This window comes from Drosophila navojoa, chromosome 2, assembly GCF_054131105.1.
Source record: "Drosophila navojoa isolate 15081-1374.11 chromosome 2, UAZ_NAV_1.0, whole genome shotgun sequence".
NCBI classification, from domain to species: domain Eukaryota; kingdom Metazoa; phylum Arthropoda; class Insecta; order Diptera; family Drosophilidae; genus Drosophila; species Drosophila navojoa.
Genome location: NC_142890.1, coordinates 3,000,177 through 3,025,443, shown reverse-complemented (window position 1 = coordinate 3,025,443; position 25,267 = coordinate 3,000,177). Strand labels below are relative to the sequence as shown.

At 38.9% G+C, this 25,267-nt stretch overlaps 2 protein-coding genes across 5 annotated transcripts; one reads left to right on the top strand and one right to left on the bottom strand.

Annotated features, from left to right (window-relative positions):
• Positions 1 to 283: 283 nt before the first annotated feature.
• On the bottom strand, positions 284 to 5,511 carry PK2-R2 (Pyrokinin 2 receptor 2). Of its 2 annotated transcripts, none has more exons than XM_089260650.1 (7): positions 4,362 to 5,511; positions 4,132 to 4,297; positions 3,927 to 4,065; positions 1,936 to 2,134; positions 1,619 to 1,833; positions 1,443 to 1,553; positions 284 to 1,370 (listed from the first exon to the last, which is right to left on the bottom strand). In XM_089260650.1, exons 1-7 carry the CDS (start codon positions 4,741 to 4,743, stop codon positions 564 to 566), a joined length of 2,019 nt encoding a protein of 672 aa, XP_089116776.1. In that variant the 5' UTR covers positions 4,744 to 5,511; the 3' UTR covers positions 284 to 563. The 2 variants fall into 2 exon arrangements, with proteins under 2 accessions (XP_089116776.1, XP_030241994.1); XM_030386134.2 differs by having other exon boundaries at positions 3,933 to 4,065.
• A 6,518-nt stretch (positions 5,512 to 12,029) lies between these two features.
• PK2-R1 (Pyrokinin 2 receptor 1) lies at positions 12,030 to 20,026 on the top strand. 3 transcript variants are annotated; one of them, XM_018111580.3, is made up of 8 exons: positions 12,030 to 12,271; positions 14,494 to 15,205; positions 15,306 to 15,471; positions 17,171 to 17,303; positions 17,368 to 17,566; positions 18,073 to 18,105; positions 18,616 to 18,839; positions 18,896 to 20,026. In XM_018111580.3, exons 2-8 carry the CDS (start codon positions 14,740 to 14,742, stop codon positions 19,679 to 19,681), a joined length of 2,007 nt encoding a protein of 668 aa, XP_017967069.1. In that variant the 5' UTR covers positions 12,030 to 12,271; positions 14,494 to 14,739; the 3' UTR covers positions 19,682 to 20,026. The 3 variants fall into 3 exon arrangements, with proteins under 3 accessions (XP_017967069.1, XP_089116799.1, XP_089116797.1); XM_089260673.1 differs by lacking the exon at positions 18,073 to 18,105 and having other exon boundaries at positions 18,619 to 18,839; XM_089260671.1 differs by lacking the exon at positions 18,073 to 18,105.
• Positions 20,027 to 25,267: the final 5,241 nt, after the last annotated feature.

Here is a 25,267-nt window from a genome sequence, read left to right as displayed (position 1 = left end):
GCACGCCATTTTATAAAAAATGGCTGATGCGCATTTTACAGCTGTCGCTTGGCTAAGCCACTCGAAAAGTCTAGACCCAAAAAAAAAAGAAGTGAAGAAGGAGCGAATTTATGCGTCCGATAGACATCTTAATTACTGAGGATTAAGCTACAGTGGCTGCTGCATTCACAGACTTGCATGAAATTCATTAGTCTGTGGCAGATAATTTGCTTGCTGCTAAGATATAAGAGAGAGAGAGAGAGAGAGAGAGAGAGAGAGAGAGAGAGAGAGAGAGAGAGAGATATGTGAGTTAAAATGCGACTGCTTTATTAAGAGAAATTGAGACACATGCAAGCAGATCAGAAACATAACGAGTATATAGTATACACATATATATATTTATATGACTAAGTATTTGCTAGGAATTGAGTTGGCTCTAAGTTGGCCACAAATTGGAATTATTTAGGTTTGTTGTAGTTGCTGTAGTATTCATGCTGCTGCTGCTGCTGCTGCTGCTGCTGCTCTTATCACAGTTACGAGTACCTGTCCTTTATCTGGAATGGACTGACTGCCTGACTGGCTGACTAATAAACGGCACTTGGCGTTGATGCCGCACTTGTCTGGCCATCAGCAACATGGTTGCTGGCGCCAGCCTCCTCCGCCTGCTGTTCCTCCTGCTCCTCCTTCTTCTTCTGCCTGCCACGCCAATTCAATTTGGCTTTGAGAGCCTTGAGTGTAGTCGAGCGTTTAACCTTCGCCTTGCGCACTTTGCCACTGCCCGTTGACTTGGCCACAGCAGCAGCAGCTGTCGTCGTCGTCGTCGCTGCTATTGTTGTTGCTGCTGCTGCTGCTGCTGCTGGTGTTGAGTCGCTGGTAGTTGTCTGCAGCTGGGGCTGCCGTGTGATGCGCGTGAGCTTAACACGCGGCCGGGACAGCCCCACAGCAGCCGCCCCGCCCACAGCACTTGATTGACAGCTCAGCTCGTCAATGGCGCCCATTGCCGAATGCGAGCCCTTGCCATGCCGGGCAGCCAGCTCGTAATGCTCCTCGGGCCACTGCAGGTCCGCCTCCAGCAGCGAGTGGGCATCGCCCACCGAAGACAATTGTGAGATTTGTGTCTGCAGCGTGCGATGGGGATGTGGATGCATGGCTGCGGCAGTGGCTGCTGCGCCCACTGCCGCCGCCGCTGCTGCGGCTGCCCCTTCCCCTCCTGCCACACGGGCGGCAAACAAGTCCTGTCTGCTGCGGCTCTGCGTGCTCAGCAATGTGGCGTGCGAACTGTTGAGCGACCCTCGCTGCAGGCGCTGCGAGCTGCGTGCGCCGCCAGCGGCAGTCCCGTTGCTGCTGCAGCCGTTCAGTGTGGTCAGCGTTGTGGTTGTGCGCACGCTGTCCTGCAGGGGGATAAAGAGAGCCAATGGCGTTTGACCAACAATAGTGATTAGTGCATTGTAGCGTGTGCTTACTGTGTGCAGACGCAGCGAGCCCGTTTGATTGCGCCGCAGCGCGCTGTAATTGTGCGGCAGGCCGTGACCCTGATGCTTGCCCGAGAGTCGAAATTGACGAGCCAGAGTGACCTGCAGGCCAGAGGGGAGAGTTAAACGCGGGTCCATACACCTGCTGACCGCTGAGCTCCACTCACCTTGAATGCCTCGCGAAACTTGTGGCTCATTATGTTGTACAGCAGCGGGTTGATGCAGGTGGAGAGAAAGTAGAGCACGCCGGATGTATAGTTCAGTACGTTGAACACGTCGTTGAACCACTGCGACTCGACGCCAAAGGTGGACCCATACACGGCCATCAGGCGCTGGGCATGGAAGGGCGCCCAGCAGATGAAGAAGGCAACTGCCACAGCCACTGCAAAGCCACCAAAAATAAAAGTATGAATGAATTTGTTAGTTGTCAATGAGTTGATGGCCACGCAACAGCAGCAGCATCCATAGACACCCACTCACTCACCCAGCATCCGGATGACGCGCGTCTGGGCGCTGATGCCGCGATTAACATCGTAGCTGCGACGCGGCAGCGCCTGGAGCAGACGGCTGCGCTTCAGCTTGATCCCGATGAGCACGTACAGCACACAGATGGCCGTCATCGGCCCGCCAAAGAACAGAAAGCCGGACACGGCGAAGACGTGTGCAAAAAAGTCGTTATTCATCTGTCAAAAAGTAATGACAATGTAATGCGATGCATAAGTATCTCTGCATGTCTCTCGGCTTAACAAATATACATATGCGCATGTATGTGTATATATGTAAGCAACAGAGAGACTGGATTAATGAGAAACCAAAAGTTATATGCTGAGTGCCGATAGTTGAATGCCCTTGCAGATAAATACAGTCGACTCTCGTTATTTCAAACCCACGATATATCGAAACTCTCAATTATTTCAAGTTATCACGAAAAAAAAAGACTATGCTCAAGTGGATGAAGATGTTGCTGTTTCAGGATCCCTAACAGATGCGAATGAGAGGAGCAACAATGAAGATGAAGACCATAGATTAGAACCTTTGGAAGAGCTGCAAGAGCCTCGTTGGATAACTTTATAAACTTTTGTCTACAAAATTATTGCAGAGTCTGAACAGCCGCAATGTGCAAAACCCATAGAAATGAGTTCTTTTCAAAGATTAATTAATTTGAGCAAACATAGCAAATATGTAAAATGCCAGCAAATATCGAAGCAAACCCGTATAAATGATTTATTTGCAAAGATTAATTAATTTAGGCAAATATTGCGAATGTGTAAAATATCAGCAGTTAAATGAATTCCCTTGATAACTCGAAGCTTTATTAATTTTTTCTCATGCGATAAGTCGTAATATGTTAAGAGTCCCAGTTTCGGAATAATGAGGGTCGACTGCATAGAATAAGCAATAGAAATATAAATATAATAGAAACATAAATAAAACGAGAAAATAATCTTGAATTATTGAAATTGGAATTCCCTTAGAGTAGGGTAGTGTAGTAAGTGTATGGATATACATATACGCAAATTATATACTATGTATATTAGCTTGGCAAATATAATCGGCTAAAGATGAAAGACTATGTTGAGGAAGCACTCAAATCCTATCCTATATATGTATATTTACACCATTAAATTCTTTCACTCTTCCTCTCCTTATATGATATACTCGTCTCGTTTCGATCAGTTTCTACATTCTTGTGCATGTTTATAAGCTTGATATTGCTTAATTTAGTGACTTTGCATAGTAAACACGTGTCGCCTTGAAGAACTAATTTTAATATAATGCTGTAGAGGTCCAATGCTAATGAACAATAATTTAATAGTTCGCCAGCCGAAACAGAGGGTCATAAATAATGAATTTAATTAGAAATGTAAATAAACTCAAATGATGTTGTAAAGTGGTTCCACTTAAGAGTCTTAAAGAAGATAAAAGAGAGACTTGCTGATATAGTTTATGGAGGCACAATCGTTGATATACAGCTGTCAGTAGCTATAGTGAGTGGTTGTTCATACAAACAAGGAATAAACATCTATCTTTACTTATAAGGGAGTTAAATATGTGATAACTTTTAAGTAACTTTTTCTCGCCCTTATTTGATATCAATCTCAGCTATTCATACTGTTATAAAATATATAGCTATTTAGAAAAGGAAGAGGCAATTATAATCCATAAGTCTTTATATATAGTAGATCTCAAGATCTGTGTATAAATACCAAGCTGTTCAGGATGATTAAGAAGAAGTATTATTGTGAATAGTTTTGAAGCGTTAGCTGTTTACTTCGTATTACTCCTTCCATTAGACATTACGCCCTATGCAAGTAAGACTCTAATCTTTAATCCAACTAAGGTTCAACAATCTTTTGCCTAATTTTATGTTTCCCTATAAGTATTAACGCCTCTTCTTCTTCTCTTGCTTCATCTACCCCAACTCTCTATTAGAGTAGATTGAAATGTCTTTGTAGTAGTAGTAGTAGTACCAACATTTACCGTACATGATGAGCCCGGACTCTGTGTGACCACGGAGAATTGAATGGCCTGCGGCAGGGCGAGCAACAGGGCGGCTATCCAAATGGCAAAGATGAACTTGATGGCACGCGACAGCTTGGACATGGTGTGCTGCCTGGTAGGAGTTGACATCAATCAAGTGGCTAGCAAGCGGGCGGGCGGGCTGGTCAAGGCCACTCACCTGAACGGATGGCAAATGGCAATGTAGCGCTCCACGGTGAACGAGGTGATGGTCAGGACGGTGGCATTGGCCGCCGTCTCGGACAGCACGCTCTCCAATATGCAAATGCCGTCTGAGAAGGGATAGCTGTCTGGGTGCCAGAGGTTGTACAGGTCCTGCGGCATGCCTGCAAGCCAAAGGATTAGCCAGCTAATTACAATCACAATCACAATAGACGGCATGCTACCGACCCGAGCACAGCAGTATGAGATCCGATATGGCCAAATTGAATAGATAGAAATTGGTGGCCGTGTGCATGAAATTGTTCCGCGAGATGACAATGCAGGTGATTAGATTGCCCAGCACGCCCGCAATAAAGATGAGCGCATAGCCAATGCTGAGCGTGGCTAAGAGACCCATGTGGGTGGCCATTGTGTGCGAGCTTTGGTTCGTCAGCAGATCGTGCGGCTCCAGTCCCTGCAGCAGCTCCGTCAGATTGTCCGCTGATATGTTCAGCACTTGGGTTAAATTCAAAAGGAATTTCTCACTGTGAAACAGTTGCAGATCAGACAAAAGGGGCATGGTTGCGCCCATGCTAGACACATTTGCGCTGCCCGGCAACATGGCGGGCATAGCTGTGTCTCTCTCTCGCTCTGTGTTGTGTGTGCGTGTGTGTGTGTGTGCCTGTGTGTGTGCTTGACAGCTAAGATGTCATTTGTATGCTCTATTGGACTGAGTGAATATGCAAAGTAAATATATATATAGATATATGTCAATTGATGTATTAGATATGTAAAATGCAATTTTAGTTAAAGTCAAATCTTTGCATATATATATATATATATATATATGTATGCCAAATGCTGAAACAATTATATTATGTCTGCCAGCTGCAGAGCCAATAACATTTTCATAATGCGCAAAGTTTGCACATTAAATTTTCATTAGGCAGCGGCGCGTGGCAATTTCGTTGATATTCATCAATTAAATATTAGCCAGGTAAGGCTGGAGTGAGTCGAGCAATTCGTAGGATCTACAATATCCCTCAAAGCACATTTCCATAACAAATTGAGATTTGATTGGCTAGCAACGGACAAGGTCGTTGTTGCTAGTGTCCAGAATAGGAGTTAACTTTTTGGTTTTTTGCAAATCAACAACAAAATTTATTTCATTTTTTAAATTTTATGTTACTTTTAACATATTTATTTCTTTGTTTTGCTATGTTTTCAAATGTTATGCGGCAGGCAGGCATACGTTATTTTTCAAGAATGTTGTCGAGTTCGATTTTAGCCATATAAATGTTTGGGCCAGAACAGGTTTCGTTTGTATTAGCGGTTTATTTATTTTTATTATTGTTGTGTTTTATTAATTACTAATATAGCGAGTTGTCGTTATTTATTTCTGATTCGGCATTATTTTGTGTAGCCCATTGATTGGCCGGGCCTTTCAACATGGCCAGAAAGTCATATCATCGCCTCCATAAGTTATGCAGCGACATTTGTATAGTCGATTCACTGGAATTAGGACTTGGATTTTGTTTTTGGAAAGTATTTGCATATGAAATTTTATTATATTTGCTTATTTTTCTTAAATTTGGTTAAATTTGCACTAATGAGTGGACAACTTCAGCTAGATATTTCAGATAATATTGCTTTCCGAAAGACTTCAAGCCAAGCGTTAACAAATGCCAGATGTCAACAAAAAGAAGAACAAAAATGATTTTAAACAAACAAAAATATTAAATGGAAGTTTTTGATTTTTTTTTCTTTTTTTTTAATGAGTATTGTTGCTATTTATATGACTTCTTTATTTATTTTTATGTGTTTCAGAAAGAAAAAAAAAAAACAGAAAATATTTTTAAATATTTTTGTATGTCTTTTAAATTATATTTTTTATATAAATATATATATATTTATATATATACTTTTTTTTTGCTTAATGATGATTTAATGATTTTTTTTTTTTTTCAATTCGATTTGCATTTCTTTCTAATGGCTGCTGCAAATATTTTCGTATTTATTCACTGATTCCCAATTAATTATGAATTCATTTGTTGCTCTTTTGTTGTAGTTCGTTTTTTGGTTGATGCTGGAAATCGTTTGTGCATTTAAAACACGTTTAATTGAAATTTATTAAATGTTGCCTGCCACATTTTTATGCATTCAGCTTTTTGCATTCGTCTTTTGATTATTTTTTATTGCTTTGAACTGCTTTTGATATTGTTTTGAGTAACTCTGCGAGCAATGCACTTTGTTGATCTGTTTCGTCTGCTTCTTCTTCATTTACATACATTATACATATACTTATTCACTTATTTGGAATATGGCCTGTATGCATGTATGTACATATTAGTAACAAATCGCTAAAAGCACGATTATTAACTTATTAACAGGCTTTACGGCCAGACATTAATTAAACAGTTTTGTCTTTCTTTTTAGGTATTGGAATTTGTGCGTAGCAAATTGAAAATTTTCAAGAATTTTGCATCATTTATTTACTTATTTGTTGATTGTTATTACTTGTTGTTTTTCGAATATATAGCGTATACGACGCGTCACGTTTCGTTTGCGTTTCGTAGCCGGGCCACGAGCTGGTCGACAGCGACAGAACAACTGCCCGCAGCATCCGTTTAACAGCGACTGAATTTTGGTTGGCCCCAAATTCTCTGGCGGCAGATGTTAACAGTGCGACGCAACAGTCGCTGCCGACGCTGGCAGCACAGCAAGAACTACCGGTTGCTTTTAGCCAGATTCTGCGACGGCGCTCTCTTGCCCGCACTGCTGCCCTCTCTCTCTCTCTCACACACTGTCCGTCTCTCTCTATATAAAAATGCAAATACTTAATATTGTGGCATGCACTTAATCTTATTTAGGGTCTGCTTTAAGTGTTTGAGCCTGGCTGATTACGTGTTCTCGAGTCCTGGGCGCATCCAGAACCTCACTAATGATGACCTTTAGCCACACTAATGACCACAATTCCAGCCAGCTTGACATAGATTCAATTAACTATAAACGACTTCATACTAAGCTCATAAATGTTTACGCAGTCAGAAGCCCACATTCCTAGCCAATGAGTTGTTAAAGCGAACCGCATTACAAATTTACAAAATTAATTATGCTTCGATTATGGCTGATGCCTTAGAGTGATTATTCATTAAGCGCGTGTATAAATTTGTGGCAATCTATATACATACATATGTATTTTAGTATCTATAATTAATTTTAATTATTTTTCTTTTGCAGAGACGTTCGAATGCTCATTTACCCAAACGGGTATATTGGATTGGATTGGAATATATATGTATCTTATAGCATTTAGATATTTCAGTTATTCAGAGGGGTGGTAAATGGGTAACCCACATAAATATATAAATATATAAATATATATAATCGCCTTGTCAACATGTGTTCGAACACATATAGTCAATACAACGACATATTTTTAATATCCACCAAGCTATAAAAAAATCAACGGTTGAGATCTTACATTTCTTGACTTAAAATTATGTAGATATGCCTCTTGTAAGTTGGTAGAGTTTTCTTTTCCAACTGCATTTGCAGGCTGAGTATTATGCAGTCGATGATACCCGACTGTAACATTCTTGTTTGTTATCATAAATATTTCACTTTCATTACTTTTCTTTTAAGTTGATATGCCAGTGAAAGTCAAACACTTTCCTAAGAATAAACCAAATTCTATGTAACATTCTATTAACATTGTTTAAAATCCACAATTGAAAACAATTAAAATTTTCCAGAATTTTCTACACGAAAATGTGACTGAAAGGTAACTGAGACTTTAAGCGCCGAAAGCAGCAGCAGATCAAGTTTTTAATCTCCTTCGCCAATGGCAGCTATCGAAATTGAAATATAAGAATGCCGTCAGATAGACAGAGAGAAACGAGGGAGAGAGAGCGAGAGATAGGGAGGCTGAATTGTTGGCCAGTTAAATGGCTAACTGAAATTGGCGTGTGCCCATTTTATGGCTTGTAGTTGGTAAGATTTTATGAGCCCGCTGGGCGCTTGTTAGCCCAGTCGGTTTAATGGGCGTGTGCCAGGGAATCTATCATAGCTTTACGGCTCATAAAAGCTAAGGCCTAGTTCCCCTAAACGCATAAATGTTGTTATTTGATGCGATTGAGGAATTGCGTGCGAATGACAAGGGCAAATAAATCAAATTCATTGCCTGCATTCGATATCTCAATCCCTATGCAAATAGTGCATAAACAAGAGAGGTGCGAGGGTGATGGGGCGCTGTCACTTAATCAAAAGAAAAGGCCTAAACAAACAGTAGGCGCTACAACAGTTGAGATAGATGTTTAGCAGCTGACACCATACCCAGCAGACAACGGCATGGCTCCTGCATCCTCTTCAATGCCAAGGCAAACAGCGACACACAGCAGCAGCCCAGCACGTGCCAGGAGACCCACTCAGGCCGCCCGAAAAACAGCAAATTGTCAGCTGTCGCCTTTCAATTTTCAAGTTGTGCTCGGCTTTTCTTGCGCTCAAGTCAAAGAATTCGTTTGTTTTCTTTATGAACAACAGGCATGACATCAGCCGGAGCAACCGAACGGGGTTCACGTCGATGTTTTTCTTATTTCTATTTCTATTTCCATTGTTGTTTTTGTTTTTGTGTTTTTTGTGCTGTTTTCTTTTTGAAGTTTGGCCATTGTCGCTGGGCTCTTGGATCGCAGTTGGTGCAAGTTTCCAATTCATTTAGTTTTATTGCAAGCCAAACCACGGGTCGGGCCAAAAGCCATTCGCAGTTCGACCAACCCGTTGGCCATTGCTCCAGCCAGCTTATCGAGCACGCAACGCACTTAGCAAAGGTATATTAAGATTAGCATAGCCTAAACTATTTACAAGTATAAATTTCATGCGAATTGGGCCAGTTGCTGAAATTGAGTCAGTCCTCCAGATGCGTTGGCCTAGTGTAAACAAGTTCTCAGAACCTATTTGTCTCATTCTGTTTCAATCCTTTTCCAGGAAGTCACAGCTCTAACTTGATGTTGTCCTCTTAGAGATGAAAATGAAGGCAGCTGCTGTTGCTCATTGTGCGCTTTGTCATTTCTTCTGTTTGTTTTCTCTTTAAGTTTCCCATGAAATTAAAATGATATGCATATTCCAGTGGAGTCAAGGGTATTTGGCATGACAGGCAGTTTTAATTGTTTTCTTTTTTTTTTGAGGGGTATAACGTATTTTCCTTTTTCTTATTCATTTTCATTTTGTTATTTTATTTTCGATTTATTTGACCCAGGCACGCGTTGGCAACAAGTCAACGTCTTGGCTTTTTCTGGCTAATTGTACTCTTCGATTAGCCATTGAGCCGCGCATTAGACGGCCTTGCCCAAAACTCAATTCCACAAAAGAAAAAGTCGAACATTCTGACAGCGGCTTCATTTGATTAAAAGCCTTGTCCGCAGCTGGCATTCGGGGCGTATGAGTGATGAGCAGAGAGACAGACTGAAGCAAAACGGAACAGCTGTGGAATTTACAATGCAAAGTTCATTGAGCTCGCACACACGCTCGATTCAATTACAGCTGAAGCTCCTGCGACTGTGCCCAACTTGCTCAAATTATCGTCCCCACTGCACTCGTCCATCAAGATAAGCGCCCCTAGAGCAGCCTCCCGTGCTGTGGTCGACCCTCCTTGATTTAAGCCCAGCCATTTAGGCAGCTCACAGCCCACGCTGCGCCCCCCACATGGGCCACATGCGCCACATGTGCTCTATGCTAATCAGTCTCTGCCCGGCCTGACCACAGACTTTGTCGCAGCAATTACAATTGAATCGCCGGCCAGTGGATGTTGGCCAAGGTGGCGCAATACCCAATTAAATAGTGCGAGCAAATGTGAGCATTTGCTCTGGCTTATCTTATCTGCACATCTCATGAATAATCCATGGCCGAAAAGCAGATTATTGTCTGTGATTATTTGCGCCACATTCAGCTCAGATGTCCTTGATGCGATTATACTTCTGAATATATGTATGCCAGAGCTGTCTGAGAGGGCGTATATGATATGTGATGATATGTGATATGAAAACATGCGTTTGCTAAGAGCATTGTGGTATCATAATTAATTTTTGGCACTAAATATGAAAGAAAATGAAGTTGAGGGTGAAGTTTTATTATGATTTATAAGATAAATAGATAAATATATTTTTAGAAATTTTGTTATATCAATTAAATATTTTAAATATAACTACAGCCAAACTTAAATATAAATGTTATTTTAAATACATATTTAAATTGATGTGTATATATATAAAAAAAATTATCAGTAAAAACTTATTATAATTATCAGTAATCTAGCTAGAAATCTACCTCCAAAATGCTTACACAAAATATCATAAAACCCTTATCGAGTTTTTGCTAAGTTTTATTATGATTTATAATATAAATAGATAAATATATTTTTAGAAATTTAGTTAAATCAATTAAATATTTTAAATATAAGTACAGCTTAACTTAAATATGACTGCAATTTTAAATATATATTTAAATTTATGTGTATTTATTTAAAAATAATTATATATGCATATATGTACTACTGCCCTCAGTAATCTAGCTAGAAATCTACATCCAAGCTTACACGAAAAATCATAAAACCCTTATCGAGTTTTTGCTCTGCCAACTGCAAGGTTTTGCTTCATATCTATGCCTAAATTCGGCTCTATGCGTAAGCGTTAACCGCACCATCTTCAATTTTATTACACCTTTCAGCACTTTTTTTTTATCTGCAGTGGCCCGCCCCTGCCTCTGCTCGCTTTGATCAAATGTTTATTTACATGAGAAAATGGCGTAAAATTTTCATTTGATAAATTTATGCTTGAGCTGTTTGACTCAAACCATATTCGGGGCGTAATTATGAGCCGATGACAAAGTGTTCCACCACGGTATACGCCCTTGGCCATAACCATAAAGCGCATGGCCATAACAGAAGCAGAACAAGAAACTGGCGAAATCCGCTTTAAAGCCGCAAAACGACTTGCCACGCTGCTCAGCGCGGGGGTGGTTGGAGGGGGCGGCGTGGCGCCTAAGTAAATACCAAAAATCTATGGCCGGTCAAAGCCAAAGATTAATATGCGGTCGCCAGTTGTCCTCAAAAGTCCTGCCAAAGTCAAGGGAGAAAAAACAATTGACATTTGTTTTGGTATTTTGCGGACATTCAGACAGACAGACAGACGCTGACGACTGACGACTGACGGCTGTACGATTTAGAAGCCAGCTGCGGCTTGGATTTCGCGTGAGTTTTGATTGTTTCGCTGCGTCTCGAACAGTTGCGGCTGTCTGGCTGGCCCGCCGGAGAACCAGTTGAACGTCAATGGGCGGCGCCTTGGCCAATAAATATTAAAAGTAACTGTTGGCGACTTGGCCCATTTGCCATTTCAATATAATGCTAAATATGTTTGTTCCACTTTGAATTCAATTCCATTCCATTTCATTAAATTACCCACCATTTATGGAGCTGGCGCTAAATTGCGTATACGTCACGTTAGACGAGGGCCTAGCTTACCATCTCTATCGAGGCTAGGTGAAATACATGAATTTATGAATGAAATTATGCTACAAAAGCCATTCAACAACGACGGCGACAGCAACAGCGAGAGCGAGAGAGCAAGAGACGCCTAACAGGACGCGACGCCGCTGTTAGCTAACAGCTGTTAAGCCTTGACAGCCGAGCGTCAACTGCCGTTGCAATAGCCACACGGAAATTCAGTCTAACATTGACTGCGCTGCCAAACGGACGTGTGGCGAGCCGAGAAAGAGTTGAGCTAAAGTAAAGCCGAGTAAAGCCGCGAGTTTTGAATTAACTAAATAATGTAAGAAAACTTCTATACATATTTGTGAATAAGAAAAAACTCATAAAATGAGTTCAAGTCAATTAGCACAATTAGATTAAAACTCTTTAAAAAAAAAAACTTTGAAGTTTGTGATTCTCCCGCACAAAGTCATAAACTGCTTAAGTTATTATCGCGGAAGCTGCCTTTGACTGCAGGCATTGGCAACGAGCGTCTAGCAACAGCGCCGAGTTTGGCTAAGGATGTAAGGTGATATCAACAATTGTTGCCTTCGGGTGCGACTGCTCGCTGATCCAACTTGAGTGACGGCAAATCAAATCAAACCGCTTTTAATGGCCTTTGTCATTTGAACGCATTTGGGTGAGCTGAATTCTCATTTAGACTTAAAGCCAGCGTTTGGGAAACTTTTAAGCCGCAATAGCTGGCATGACCTTGCGCAACAATCAAATGGCTGGCTGAAGACAGGAAATCGACAGACGGACACACAATTATTACAAATCGAACTCAAGTATTTTGGGCAGCAGACAGAGAGAAAGAGCGAGAGAGAGAGAGAGAGAGGGAGGGCAGAAAGAGAGCATTATTTATATTGGGGTTTTTTCGGTTGGCCTAGCCGACATTTACGCCTGATTGGGCTAAACTAAATTATTCCATCAACAAATATTTACAACGTCGCAATATTTCCTCAACAACAAACAGCAAATGTCCTTTTGCATATACATGCATACATATACACATAAACATTTCATGGAACGGGTTCCACAGCAGAACAATCAAATTCCACGAAAGATTTGATTTTGCACATGTGCTAATCAAATTTGCAGTTATGCAAGCGGAAGGCGCTAAGTGATTGTGCTTCATGTGAAATGCATTATAGGTATTTATGACAGATTTTTATTGAATTTTAAGTGAACGACAATGTGTATAATCTCGCTTGATTCCCAGAACGGAGACAGAGAAGCCAAGTAAATGATAATCCAATTGCATTGTTAACAAACTTTGAATATTGAACTATTTCTCTTGGTCAATAAATCAATTAGATATCAAATTAAAGCCGTAGAAAAACTTTACTAATCAAATTTTTCACAAAGTGCAAAGTCAAATTTCTGCACAGTGGAACTTTAGCTATTTTTTGGAATTTTCATTGGAATATTTAAATGGCTTTTGAAAGAAAATCCTTGCAGCTTAAAAATGAATTTTTGCACAGGGCGTTCACAAGGGGCTTCAAGGCTTTTTCTTCAATGGGAGATATGGGAAAGCATGAGCTACGATTTTTTTTAGATATAGATGGCTAAATAAATTGTATTTATTTTTATAAATTTTTTTTTTATTTTAATTAAAATATTTAGTTTAAATTTTTAAATAAAAAAAAATTATTTTCGAAATTGACAATCAAAACGAACAGCTGATTTAACTGAGGTATACTTGAGAGAGATAACAATCTTAAGCCACGAAAAATTATCCTAAAATATAAAAGTTTATAAAAAAAATGTTTGTGAATAAATTGATGAAGAATTATATTTTTAATATACATCTTTCCTTTAATAAAGCAATCAATTGATAATTTCATAACTCATTAAAAATTAAAACAAAGTCTATATAAGTATTTAATAATATTTCCAATCAATAAATCCAACTTCAAAGCATTAGAAAAATTAATTTTTGCGCCGTCTTAAGACTTTAATTAACACCTATCCAAATATATACATATATATAGCAAGCATTAAATATACGAAAATTGTGTATTATTAGCCTAGCCATTGATGATTCCAGGAATCATTTGGCTTCACCCCACTTCAGTTAACATCTTTGCGGTTTTGGTTCGTTTCCAATCTTAGGGGGGATACTTGAAGAAAATGCTACCGGACGTTAGCTAAATGTATGCAAAAGGTATTCCGAAACAAGGCTGGCAAAGAACACGAGCTGTAAATATGATTAATACCAAGAGGCTCGTTGGCGTGTGTGGTTCAAAAGTTCGCTCGACTCCTGTGCTATGGCCATGGCATGGCTGCTGGCAGCTGTTAGATTTACGTATGCATATTGTCAACGTGCCAACGAAAAATAATGAGTGAATTATGAGCTCTAAATGCCATTTATCAGAGATGCTGTAAATTGCGTATACGTATTCGCATTAAGCCCCGGGCTTAAATTCATCATCATCGACCGATCGTATTTTACCTCGTGTTCCGAAAACTTTTGCCTCACTATGCTGACCACAAATACCAGAAAAGTTTTCTCCGTCTGCCAGCAAAGAAAATTGTGTATGGGGGGTGGGGGTGGAGGTCCGAAACTATGCCAACAACTCTTGCCCCACAGCTATGTGAAGTGGATGCTGCCTATTTTTAGTCAAACGAAATTGCGAATAAGCCATAAAATTTCCGCATGAATTTCTATCACTTAAAGTGTCTCGCATATTGCGCAGTTGTGATACAGCCAGAGCCAGGTGGCCAGCCACCTGTTGTAATCGGGTGCGAGTCGAAGCCGCAGGAGTCGCAGATAGGCCGACATGTTCCAAGTATTTTTGGAAAACAATTTAAATTCATGCTTGAGTCTAATGACTTTTAATGTTGTTGTTTGCTTCACAGGCGAATGCACAATTTTTGGCTGTTTTTTGTTTGTGCGGCTTAGGTTGTTGTTTTTATTCGGGGCCTGTCGTCTGGCTGCCGAGCTTATCAGCCATGTGCACAGCCAGCACGTCAAACATAACGATAAGTGCGGACAGCAGCAGCAGCAGCAGCAGCAGCAGCAGCAGCAGCAGACTATATTAATAACAGTGTTGGCAGTCAACACCAAACCAAGGGCCGCGGATTAATTGACACAGCGGCGACAGCATGAAGCAAAGCGTTGACTTTGCACTTGCCAGCAGCAGTGACGACGATGATGGCCTCAATCAATCATTCATGGCTCATACGTTGCCAAATGCCAGGCCCAGTCTCGGTCCGAGTCCCAGCCCCAGCCCGGAGCTGTTGTTGCTGCACAATGACAAATTCCTAACACATGTCGCCCAAATGCTCAACATGACGACCGAGAATCTAACAAATCTGCTAACGGCAAATAGCACAAATGGCACAACGGCAACGGCAGCGGGGACAGCGACCACAACTATCGCAGACAACTGGGAGGAGTCGCCTACGCTGCTCATTTTCCTAACTATTTGCTATGCCCTAATCTTTGTGGCCGGCGTGCTGGGCAACCTGATCACCTGTATTGTCATTTCGCGAAACAATTTCATGCACACGGCCACTAACTTCTATCTGTTCAATTTGGCCGTCTCCGATTTGATTCTGCTCGTCGCAGGTAAGTGCGAGTGGGAGTGGGCGTGGGCGTGGGAGTGGAGTAAATTCTATGTGGCTAACGTTGCGTATGCTTAATGTGCTGCTTCCGGCCATCTCGTTAGGCATACCGCAGGAGCTATACGATCTGTGGTGTCCCGACTCGTACCCCTTCACGGACGGCATCTGCATCATAGAGAGCGTACTCTCCGAAATGGCAGCCAACGCCACGGTGCTAACCATCACGGCGTTCACCGTGGAGCGCTACATAGCCATCTGCCATCCGTTTCGGTAAGTGGGTGTGCGAGTGTGTGAGTGTGCGTGTATTGACCCTAAGATAACAACTAATTAGCTACGGCAACAGTGGCTCATGGCTGTAATTTATATCCCCTAACATAATATAGGCACACTTAATTAATCCCAAAATCTATATATAATATTTATTGCTTTTTACCACTTACAATATTACATGACGAAATTATTTCATTGACTTTTGGTATGCCAGTAATTAAAGCCCAACTAGTCGAGATAGTCGAGGTAGTATCCAGTGCATCATAAATGCCTTTAATATACTCACTTTTTACAGTAGTTATCAAACATAATGAATATTGATATGAGCAGCGCTATCTTCCAGCGATTATTGTTGTTTTCTTTATTAAATGAAAACCAACAGCACATTCAATTTTTTTTTGTCCCTTTTTGTGTTTTTACTCCTATTTTATCTGGGGTGACCTTTGCTGGTTTTCTAGCCGCAGGGGCTTGGAAAACTTTGAAAAGTTTTTCCCCATTTTCATTTGCACATTTCAATTAGAAAGACAAACAATTTGCTATTTTCGTATCTATTTGTAGTTTTTGCATTATATATAAAATTAATTTGTAGTTGATCAGATTGATATAGAAAAGAGATAGGGAAGATATATAGATAGTTAGCTTAAACTAGTGTATGCAGTATATTCTAATGTAATATTCATTACTTCTGCTGCATGCAATATATGTAATTTGATATGAAATATTAAAAAAAAATACCTAAGTATTAAATTAATTTAATAACTCTGTTTTAATCCGAGAGATATTAGACTTAAACAACTTAACAGCTTTACGAATTTTTAAAATGATTTGAACTATTTTTTTTTTTAATATTGTGTATTGTTTACTTGCAGTATAACAAGCCTTAGATATGGAACACAGGTTTTTTTTTTAATTTTTTTTTTTTTAGCTATTTATATGTACATAATTCTGTTAAATGATAGTTCTGAGTATTGTTTACAAGCTTTAATAGAATTTCCCCAAAATGTGAACGCATTAATAGGTCAGGGGCCCCACCCTGTATATTCTGGTCTGTTTGTTAATGGGAATGGGTCTCAGGAAAATAGTAGCAAGCGTGAGCTTTACTTACCATTCCTTTCCTTAACGTCTGTTCCTTTCGCTCGTAGCTCCACAATATGGTGCGTCAAGCTCTACTTCTCTGATTATAAATAGACTTATGTAGGTGTTTATACAATATTTAATATTTAAGTACATGTTAATTACGCCCTTGGTCTTATTATAGTCTGTCGAGGCTTTGTAAAGTGTTCTTACGGAAATTAAAATATATCCAAAAATAAAAAATTTCCTTTGTTGACTTGTTGGTTTTTGATTGTAGACTGGCTTCAATATGTCAAAGGGTTAAGTCTCTGAATATAAAGACAAAGTAAAGATTCAGCTCACTTCAAACATATAAAGATGAACTTGCTTTAAGCTCCTCTCATATTAATTAAATTAATGTAGTATAAAGCTGCCATAATTTAGGAGTGTTTAAGAACTGTAGCGATTGAAGTAACTAAGTACTTTTTCTTTTGACACTTAAAAAGTTTATGTTTTGTACACACACACTCACACACGCACACTCCCACACACACACACACAAGCACTCAAAGTTTCATTAAGTGTACTTCAGTCATGTAACTGTCAGTTCTTGGGAGCATAAATTGAAAAAATGAAACACTTACAGGCAACACACCATGTCCAAGTTATCGCGTGCCATCAAATTCATCTTTGCTATTTGGCTGGCGGCCTTCCTGCTGGCCCTGCCACAGGCCATGCAGTTCTCGGTGGTTAACCAGGGCGATGGCTACTCCTGCACGGTGGGTACAAGGCTGGCTTAATTGCCCATCAAGCCGCAACTTTACTTGCCATTCCGTGTTGCAGATGGAGAACAACTTTTACGCGCATGTTTTCGCCGTCTCGGGCTTTATATTCTTCTGCGGACCCATGACGGCGATCTGTGTGCTCTATGTGCTGATTGGCATGAAGCTGAAGCGTAGCCGTTTGCTGCAGTCGCTGCCGAGGCGCGCCTATGACGCGAATCGTGGCCTAAACGCGCAAAGTCGTGTCATCAGAATGTTGGGTAAGTGCGGGCCAAGTTATCCGTTTGATTGATTGATTGATTGATTGAAATCAGCAGACATTCTGCTCTAAGCACGTTGTCGATTTATTCTTTATGCACTCAGAGAAAATTTGATTATAATATTTTTTGTTTGTTTTTTTTTTTTTGTTTATTGTGTTCAAATTGTTGTAAATAATATGAAATAAAAAATAAAATATATTATTGCAAATTTTATTTTTTTATAATTTTTTTTTTTTTTTAAATTCATTTTGCTATCATTTTCCTTGCATATGTGTAAATATTTATTTGATTTACTGCACTTAATTAATTATTTAAATTTTGAAAGTACAGGAGAAGTATTTATTTTGTACAAAATATCGAACTTTGGGATACATATATTTTATATAATATATTATATAATAATTTTGGGAAATATATATTTTATATAATATATTTTATTATAATTATTATTCGATTTATATTTATGTTGTTTTATGTATTTAATTTATTTTTATATTCATTTTTAGGATTACAATTTTCAAAGTACAAAAAAAAATGTTGTAAGTTAAAAACTTATCAAAATATATTATGTTTATATATCAATATTAAAAAAAATAAATAAAATTTTTTTATTTTGTCAGAAACATTCTAGCAGATAAAGTTCTGGGAATTTTATTATATACATATGTAGTTTTATAGTCATTCATGTGTGAAAAGTTCTTTAGTTGAAAATTAGGAAGAACCCAATCAAACAAATTGACTTCAGAAAAGTGGACAGAAAAACTAACTTTTTCTCTGAGTGTAGCAACGCGCAATAGTCACACACCCTCTCAGACCCTCACACTTGAACCCTCACACACACACACACATACACTGATTACACAGCTAGAAAAGCGAAACAAAGTTGGCGACGCACTTTGAAAACTTTACGCAATGATGCGCATACGCCATGTGTGCCGCCATACACTTAAAACCCTTACCACCATGCGGCACCCGCACGCAGCCGCCCACACCGCAGCGAGACCGAGGCCACCCCAAGTATTTGATAAACCATTCTGCCCTCTTTGCAGTAGCTGTAGCCGTTGCCTTTTTTCTCTGCTGGGCGCCCTTCCACGCCCAGCGCCTGATGGCTGTCTATGGCGTTTCGCTGATTAATGTCTGCCGCTGTCGCGATGCCTTCAACGACTATTATCACATACTTCACTACACATCCGGCGTGCTCTACTTCCTGTCCACGTGCATCAATCCGCTGCTGTACAACATTATGAGCCACAAGTTCCGGGAGGCCTTCAAGGTGAGTGCTGCCGGCAATCTTTGGTGTTTTTCTTTTCCCCCTAATGTGCCTTGCAGATTACATTAACACGTCAATTCGGTCTGGCCCGCAATCACCAGCAGCACCAGTACCACCAGCACAACTACAGTGCTCTGATGCGACTGCAGGGATCGATGCGGCTGCAGCCCGTCAGCTGCAGCAACAACAACAACGCCCTCGAGCCATATGGATCGTATCGTGTGGTGCAGTTCCGCTGTCGCGATGCCAACCACCAGCTGTCGCTGCAGGACAGCATTCGCACGAATACGACAACCACAACAATTAACAGCAGCAGTTTGGCCGCTGTCGGCGGTGCAGGAGCCAGCGGCAGTGGTGGTGCTGGTGGTGCAGCCGCTGCGGCTGGCAGGCGTCTACGCAAACAGGACCTGTACGCGACGTCGACGGGCAGCGCCGTGCCGCACCGCCTGCTGCAGACGCAGAGCTCGCGGCCAAGTGATGCCAATACGCACGCATTGCTGGATCCGGAAGTGGTTGAAGTGGCTCGCAGCCATTGTGCGCCTGCACGTGCCAAACGCACGCTGCTGGCCACAAATAACGGCGCGTTGCTGGTGGCAACCGCCCAGTCCGCAGAGGAGCCGCCGCAGCCCGCCACGCGCCTCAAGCTGACGCGTGTAATCAGCCGGCGGGACGAGCCTGGTCTGCCCGACCAGGAGGCGGCGAGCACGGCTACAATGGGCGGGGGAGGCGGTGGGGCAGAGGTGAGCAAGTTTCCATGGCGCAAGAAGCGCAAGAAGCAAAACGCGGCCAACAACAATGAAACGGTCAATGGCAGAACTGGCTATGCCACGCCCAAGTCGCTGTGATAAATGAAAGGCGCCAGCGCTGCAAGTGTTTAGTTAGCAAATAAATCTTTATAAATAGTTAGTTGCCCGATAGTTATCTATGTATATATATATCGATATAAATGTACAGTGTGTTAATGTTAACTAATAGTTTTATTTAACTATCGTAGCAGAAAAGATCGATTAGGGGCTTCGAGGCTTGGGATTTGCCTTGAAACTTGTTTTCTTACATCTTTCCAGACTTAAGTACAATTCAGATATAAAGTTTAACTTGTCTTACAAAGCGTTATAAATAAATGTTATACATATATTGGACGTTGAAATCTTTGAGGCTCTTGTTTTTATTGCTATTCTTATGGGATTCTTATCAGGGCTGTGCATAGCTTACGAAATTTAGTTTTGGCGTGAATATTTACAGAAATGTTTATATGTGTATGACCTACACTGTTGTTGCTATACATATATCATATGCTAATATATCTGTGTGTATTTTATTTATGACATACATACATTTTAAATCTCACTTAACACTTAATTATGATTATTAGAGCAGCAAAACTGAATTTCACTTATTTTAGCTAGAATTTTAGCCATGTTCTAGTTATTTAATAATTAAATATAAAAAAATTAAATATATCCAAATATTTTTAAAAATACGAAAAAATATTTATATATGAAATAAATATATGAAGGATATAAAAATAAGTGAATTCTTTTATTAAGAGCACATTTATGAAAAAAATATGAAAAATATATTTCTATTTATTTAAAAAAAAATATATATATATAATAATAATATAAATATAAAAAAAAAATATTGAAATAAATTGAAAATACATAAATAACAAAACAGAAAAAAAAATGATTATTATATAGAAAAAAATTTTAAAAGTATATTGAAAATACATAAATAAAAAAACAGAAAAAATATAATAATAATATAAATAAAAATAATAATAATAATAATATAAATATAAAAATATTTTTAAAATATATTGAAGATACATTTTCAATATTTATTCTTTTTTTACCGTTTCTTTAACTCAATTTTTTCTCTCTGACAACTTTACTTGCTGCCATTTATAGAGCAACTCAGGCTAAGGTCAGAAAACTTGTTTGCATGGCAATTTATGGGCCAATAAATGATGGCGACTGCATTAGCTGGGCCCAGACGATTTATGCCCAGCTAATGCGAGACTGCAAGTGACGAACTGACTACGCAACACGCAAGTGCTTAAGCACCACACATAAATTAAGTGTTTAAGCGGCAACAAGTATATATACCACACATAAGGCTCTGCACATGCAACCAAAAGCCAAGCCAAGCCAAAAAGAAATGAAATGAAAGGAAGACAAATGGAAATAAATGAAAAGGCTTTTCCTTTTATTAACCCTAAATACACTGCCAGCAGCAGCAGCAGCAGCAGCAGCATCCAGCTGCAAGCAAAGATTCCTCGAAATCGAAATCGAAAAGAGAACTTCGGTTTTTTAGCTTCTTCTCTTTCAAGAGTTTTTCACTTCAATCGTTTTTTCTTACTTCTTATGCAGCTGGCAGTTACTTTTTGCAAAGTTTCGCTTTGTCTTGCTGCCCTTAGGAAACACATAAAGCAATGGGATAAGCCTTAGTACTTGCACTTGGCAGCTGGCTAAGTGCAGGGCAGCTAAATCAAGTACATCTACACCTTCATCTACTTTACACATTTTATATTTTTTACTGAGAAAACAGCGTACAGGAAATCGTAGGGCAACAATAGCTGCTCTTAAAATAAACATTCACAAATAAAATATTTATAAAGTTTGTGCCTCCAAATGAAAAATGAGTTCAAAATTTAACATATTATCAAATGATAACATCCAAAATTGACATAAAATTTCAATAGCAAATTTATGGCGTCCACTCTCTAGAGAGCCCGGGTCGCGAGACTCCATTTAACAGTTGATTAACTTAACATAAAATCAAATTCAGTTTGCATATTGCCAGAAGCAGTTCGTAAACCTTCTGGCTTCTGCCATCGGCTAGGTCTGTTGGCAACATGTTTTGTCCATTAAATTTATTTTTCACTTTTGACAACCAGTCAAAATGTGAGCGATATTGAATGGCAAGCAAAGTCTTTGAACTGTAAGACATTTTAGCGCACAAAAAAAAATCGCTTTTCCGGTTTGTCGTTGTCGGAATCGCCGCTTGACTGTCTGTGTAATCAATCAAAATGCAGAGGAGTCACAAAAATTAAAGACAAAAACCTTAAAGGCCTCTCTGCTCTTATTTATACCCATTGAAACTGATAGAAGGTGGTTAGATTGATTTTGTTCATGAAATATTATATTTAGAAGAAGATTTCTTGTAAATGAGCGCTTGAGCTAACAAATTGTAGACATCCTTAGTTATCGATAAATATCGATATTAATTATATATGATATAGGCTCTGTTACTTTGCATATTTTCCAAAACAGATCAGTCTAAGGTATCTCTACATAAGATAGACCCTACTACAGCTATTTCATGAAAGCTAGAATGTCTTCAAAGGCAGTTAAGCTTAGTTAAGCTCTGACTCAAGTCAGCAACTCACAAAATGTATTTTACGTGGCGTTTTCCCATTAGGGATTACGGCTATGGTAGGCATATTATACTCTCGGACTCTTGCGACATTGATATTACTTTTAATATATTCCAAGGCAGTCAGACTGAAGATGTCTTCTAGTAGCAACACTCGTCTTATTTCTAATAACTAAAATAATTTCTTAAACATTTCAAGTCAGTTCATCTCTCAGATATTCGCAATATTCGAATTCTACCCATAGGCTAAAATGCTTTAGAATTCAGTTACACTTAGGGTATCTCACAGAAGAATATACCCAACAAGGCCAGGGTATCTGTCAGTCGAGTACACCCCAGCAGCAGGCGCTCTGCTGCTGTAACGGCGATTTGTGTGGCCTGTTCAAGGCATTATGCACAGACAGCCATGGTCTATATGTATGTATGTATATATGATATCTGTATGTAAATGATAAAAAGTCTATTACATTGTTTTCCATTGTCGTCTGGCTGCACGCACGAGTATAAAATTATGAGAGTTTTGTATCTCTTCATAAGCTGACATGCTCAAGTACAGATTTTAATCCCACATCCTGTCAGTTAGTTTATATTTTTGAACAATTTTGCATTTTTTCTACTTTTTCTCTGTGTTTTTATGTTTTTTGTGGCTTTTGTCTGCGCTTAACGAGCAAGAGGGTAGCCGCAGGAAAGGTTTTGAAACTAGTTGAAGGACTCCAGCGACAGAGAAGGGCTCTAGAGTTCATTTCGACCAAATTAAAGTGCTAAGCTAAACAAATTTGGAATATGCTAAGCAACACAAATGGCTGGGCAATTAAAAATTTATACTGAATTTCGTCGGCTTGTGGGTGAGCTCATCAAAACCATATGTATCTGTATGTATGTGTGTGCAATAAAAAATAATAGAAATATATTTTCACATATTTGCACATATCTAAATATAGTATATATGTATGTGTATACTTATTATTCAAGTTTTTATGCACAATAGACAGCGCACAGTATTGATGAACCCAATTGGTTTTTATATTCAGTCAACGAGGTCAACCACTGCCTGCCTGCCTAGGGATATTTACAAAACTATAACGCATATTTCCACCATATTTGAGATGATATCTGTAATAAATATCCCAGCCATTTCGGATGATATCTGTAGTATTTGCCAACACTTCTATTCAACTGCAGTCGACTGACATTTTCTATAGCCTACTTTTCTGCGCATTGTTGCAGCATTTTAATTAAATGGCAATCACAGAGTTTTCAACTAAACTCGACGCTTCAGCCACGGCATTTATTATTTATTAAGCCACAGAGTGCATTGGCATCAACAGTTTGATTGTTTGATCAGCAAGTGCGCAGTGGAAATTGCTTTTGTTGCCGACATGAATGGGAATTTTAATTGAATTTAACAGCTACTTGTTACTATATTAGCTATCAAATATCAAAATTTATTCCATTGAATTGGTAATTATTCTTCATGACAATATATTTATTGTATTATTTTTAAGGGCATTAAGCTAATTATTTTTTGTTTTTTAAATTGTTGGCACTTTGCATAGCAATTTTAATGGAAATTATTAGCTAATTATTTAGCAAGTAATTATAGCATAAGCTCATGAACTTTTATTTATATTGTAATGATGTGCCAATTATTTTATTTGGCAATATATTTATTATATCATTTTTTTAGGGTAGTTAAATATATATTTTATATTATTATTAATATTTTAAACAATTATTAATAAATTTAAATATACGGTTTTAATTGTATATATATTTGTCTTAAAAATTTTAGATATATCATTTTATTTGTATATCAATTTTTTTTGTATATTAATTATTTTATATAAATATTATATTACATTTTAAAAACTATAATTTTTTATATTATTTTATATGAATATTTTTATTTTATTTAAAAACAATATTTTTTTTGCATATATGCGTATATTTCTCTATGCATTACATATATATATTTATATATATTTATTTATTATTATTTTATTTTTTCGACAGCTTATCTTATATTTAAAGCTATTTTAGGATTAAATTTTTTGTAAAGCCTATTATTAACTTTCCCTCTCCATAATATATTTATATACATATATATACAACGAAAAAAAAAGTATTTATTTTTATAAAAAAAAAGACGTGAGCAGTTGAAAACTGAAGAAAAACATTGTTGTCAAGCTGGCAGCTGGCAGCCGCATCAAATTTCGGTAGCAATTTTTGACAACAAATTAAACGCAGCCCTCGGTCACAGTTCAACAAACTAAAAGTGTTTGTTTTATGGCCTCCATGTACTCGACACAACCACAACAACAACAACGAAAGCAGCAGCAGAGGCAGCAGCAGCAGAAGAGGGCGAAACAAAAGGGCGAAATCGCCAAGCAGACAGCTAAAGATTAGCTGCAGCTTGTCACAAATACAAACACACACACATTTATATATATACATATATAGCCACAATCAAGCAGAGGACCAAAAATAACTCGAATGGCTTGTACAATTGCAGCCGTATAATAAAGACTCTTAGCCTTGACCAAGGACCCATGAACTAGCATTCAACAACCATTCAAAAACCCAACCGCTGCTCAGTGTTGCCCGTCAGCTTGATGTCTCTCTCTCACACACACTCTGTCCCTCTCCCTTTCTCGCCGCACATAATAATCTACTTCAGCTTCTGACTGAAGCTTAAAGACTGCCTTTAAACTATCGTTTGACGCACTTGGGAGATCAATGCGTGGCATTCGTAGCGGGACTTTACTGTCCGACTGCCCGGACTGGCGGAACGTGTCTTTTGTAATCCGTTCGAGCTTTGTTTAAGTCCGACGCTGCCATCGACTCGAGCATTCAATTGAAATGCATTAAGCAAATGAACACGGCGCAAAGGATTCTTGATTATTAGCGAATCCTCAGATACATGACAATTCAATTTCAGATTCAGCAAACAACGTGGTCACTGTGCAGCTTTAACAATTGTTTAGCTGGATTAATTAGAGACGGCGGACAATGGTTTCGATAATTTATTGGCTTATTAAAAGTTTATTAATTAG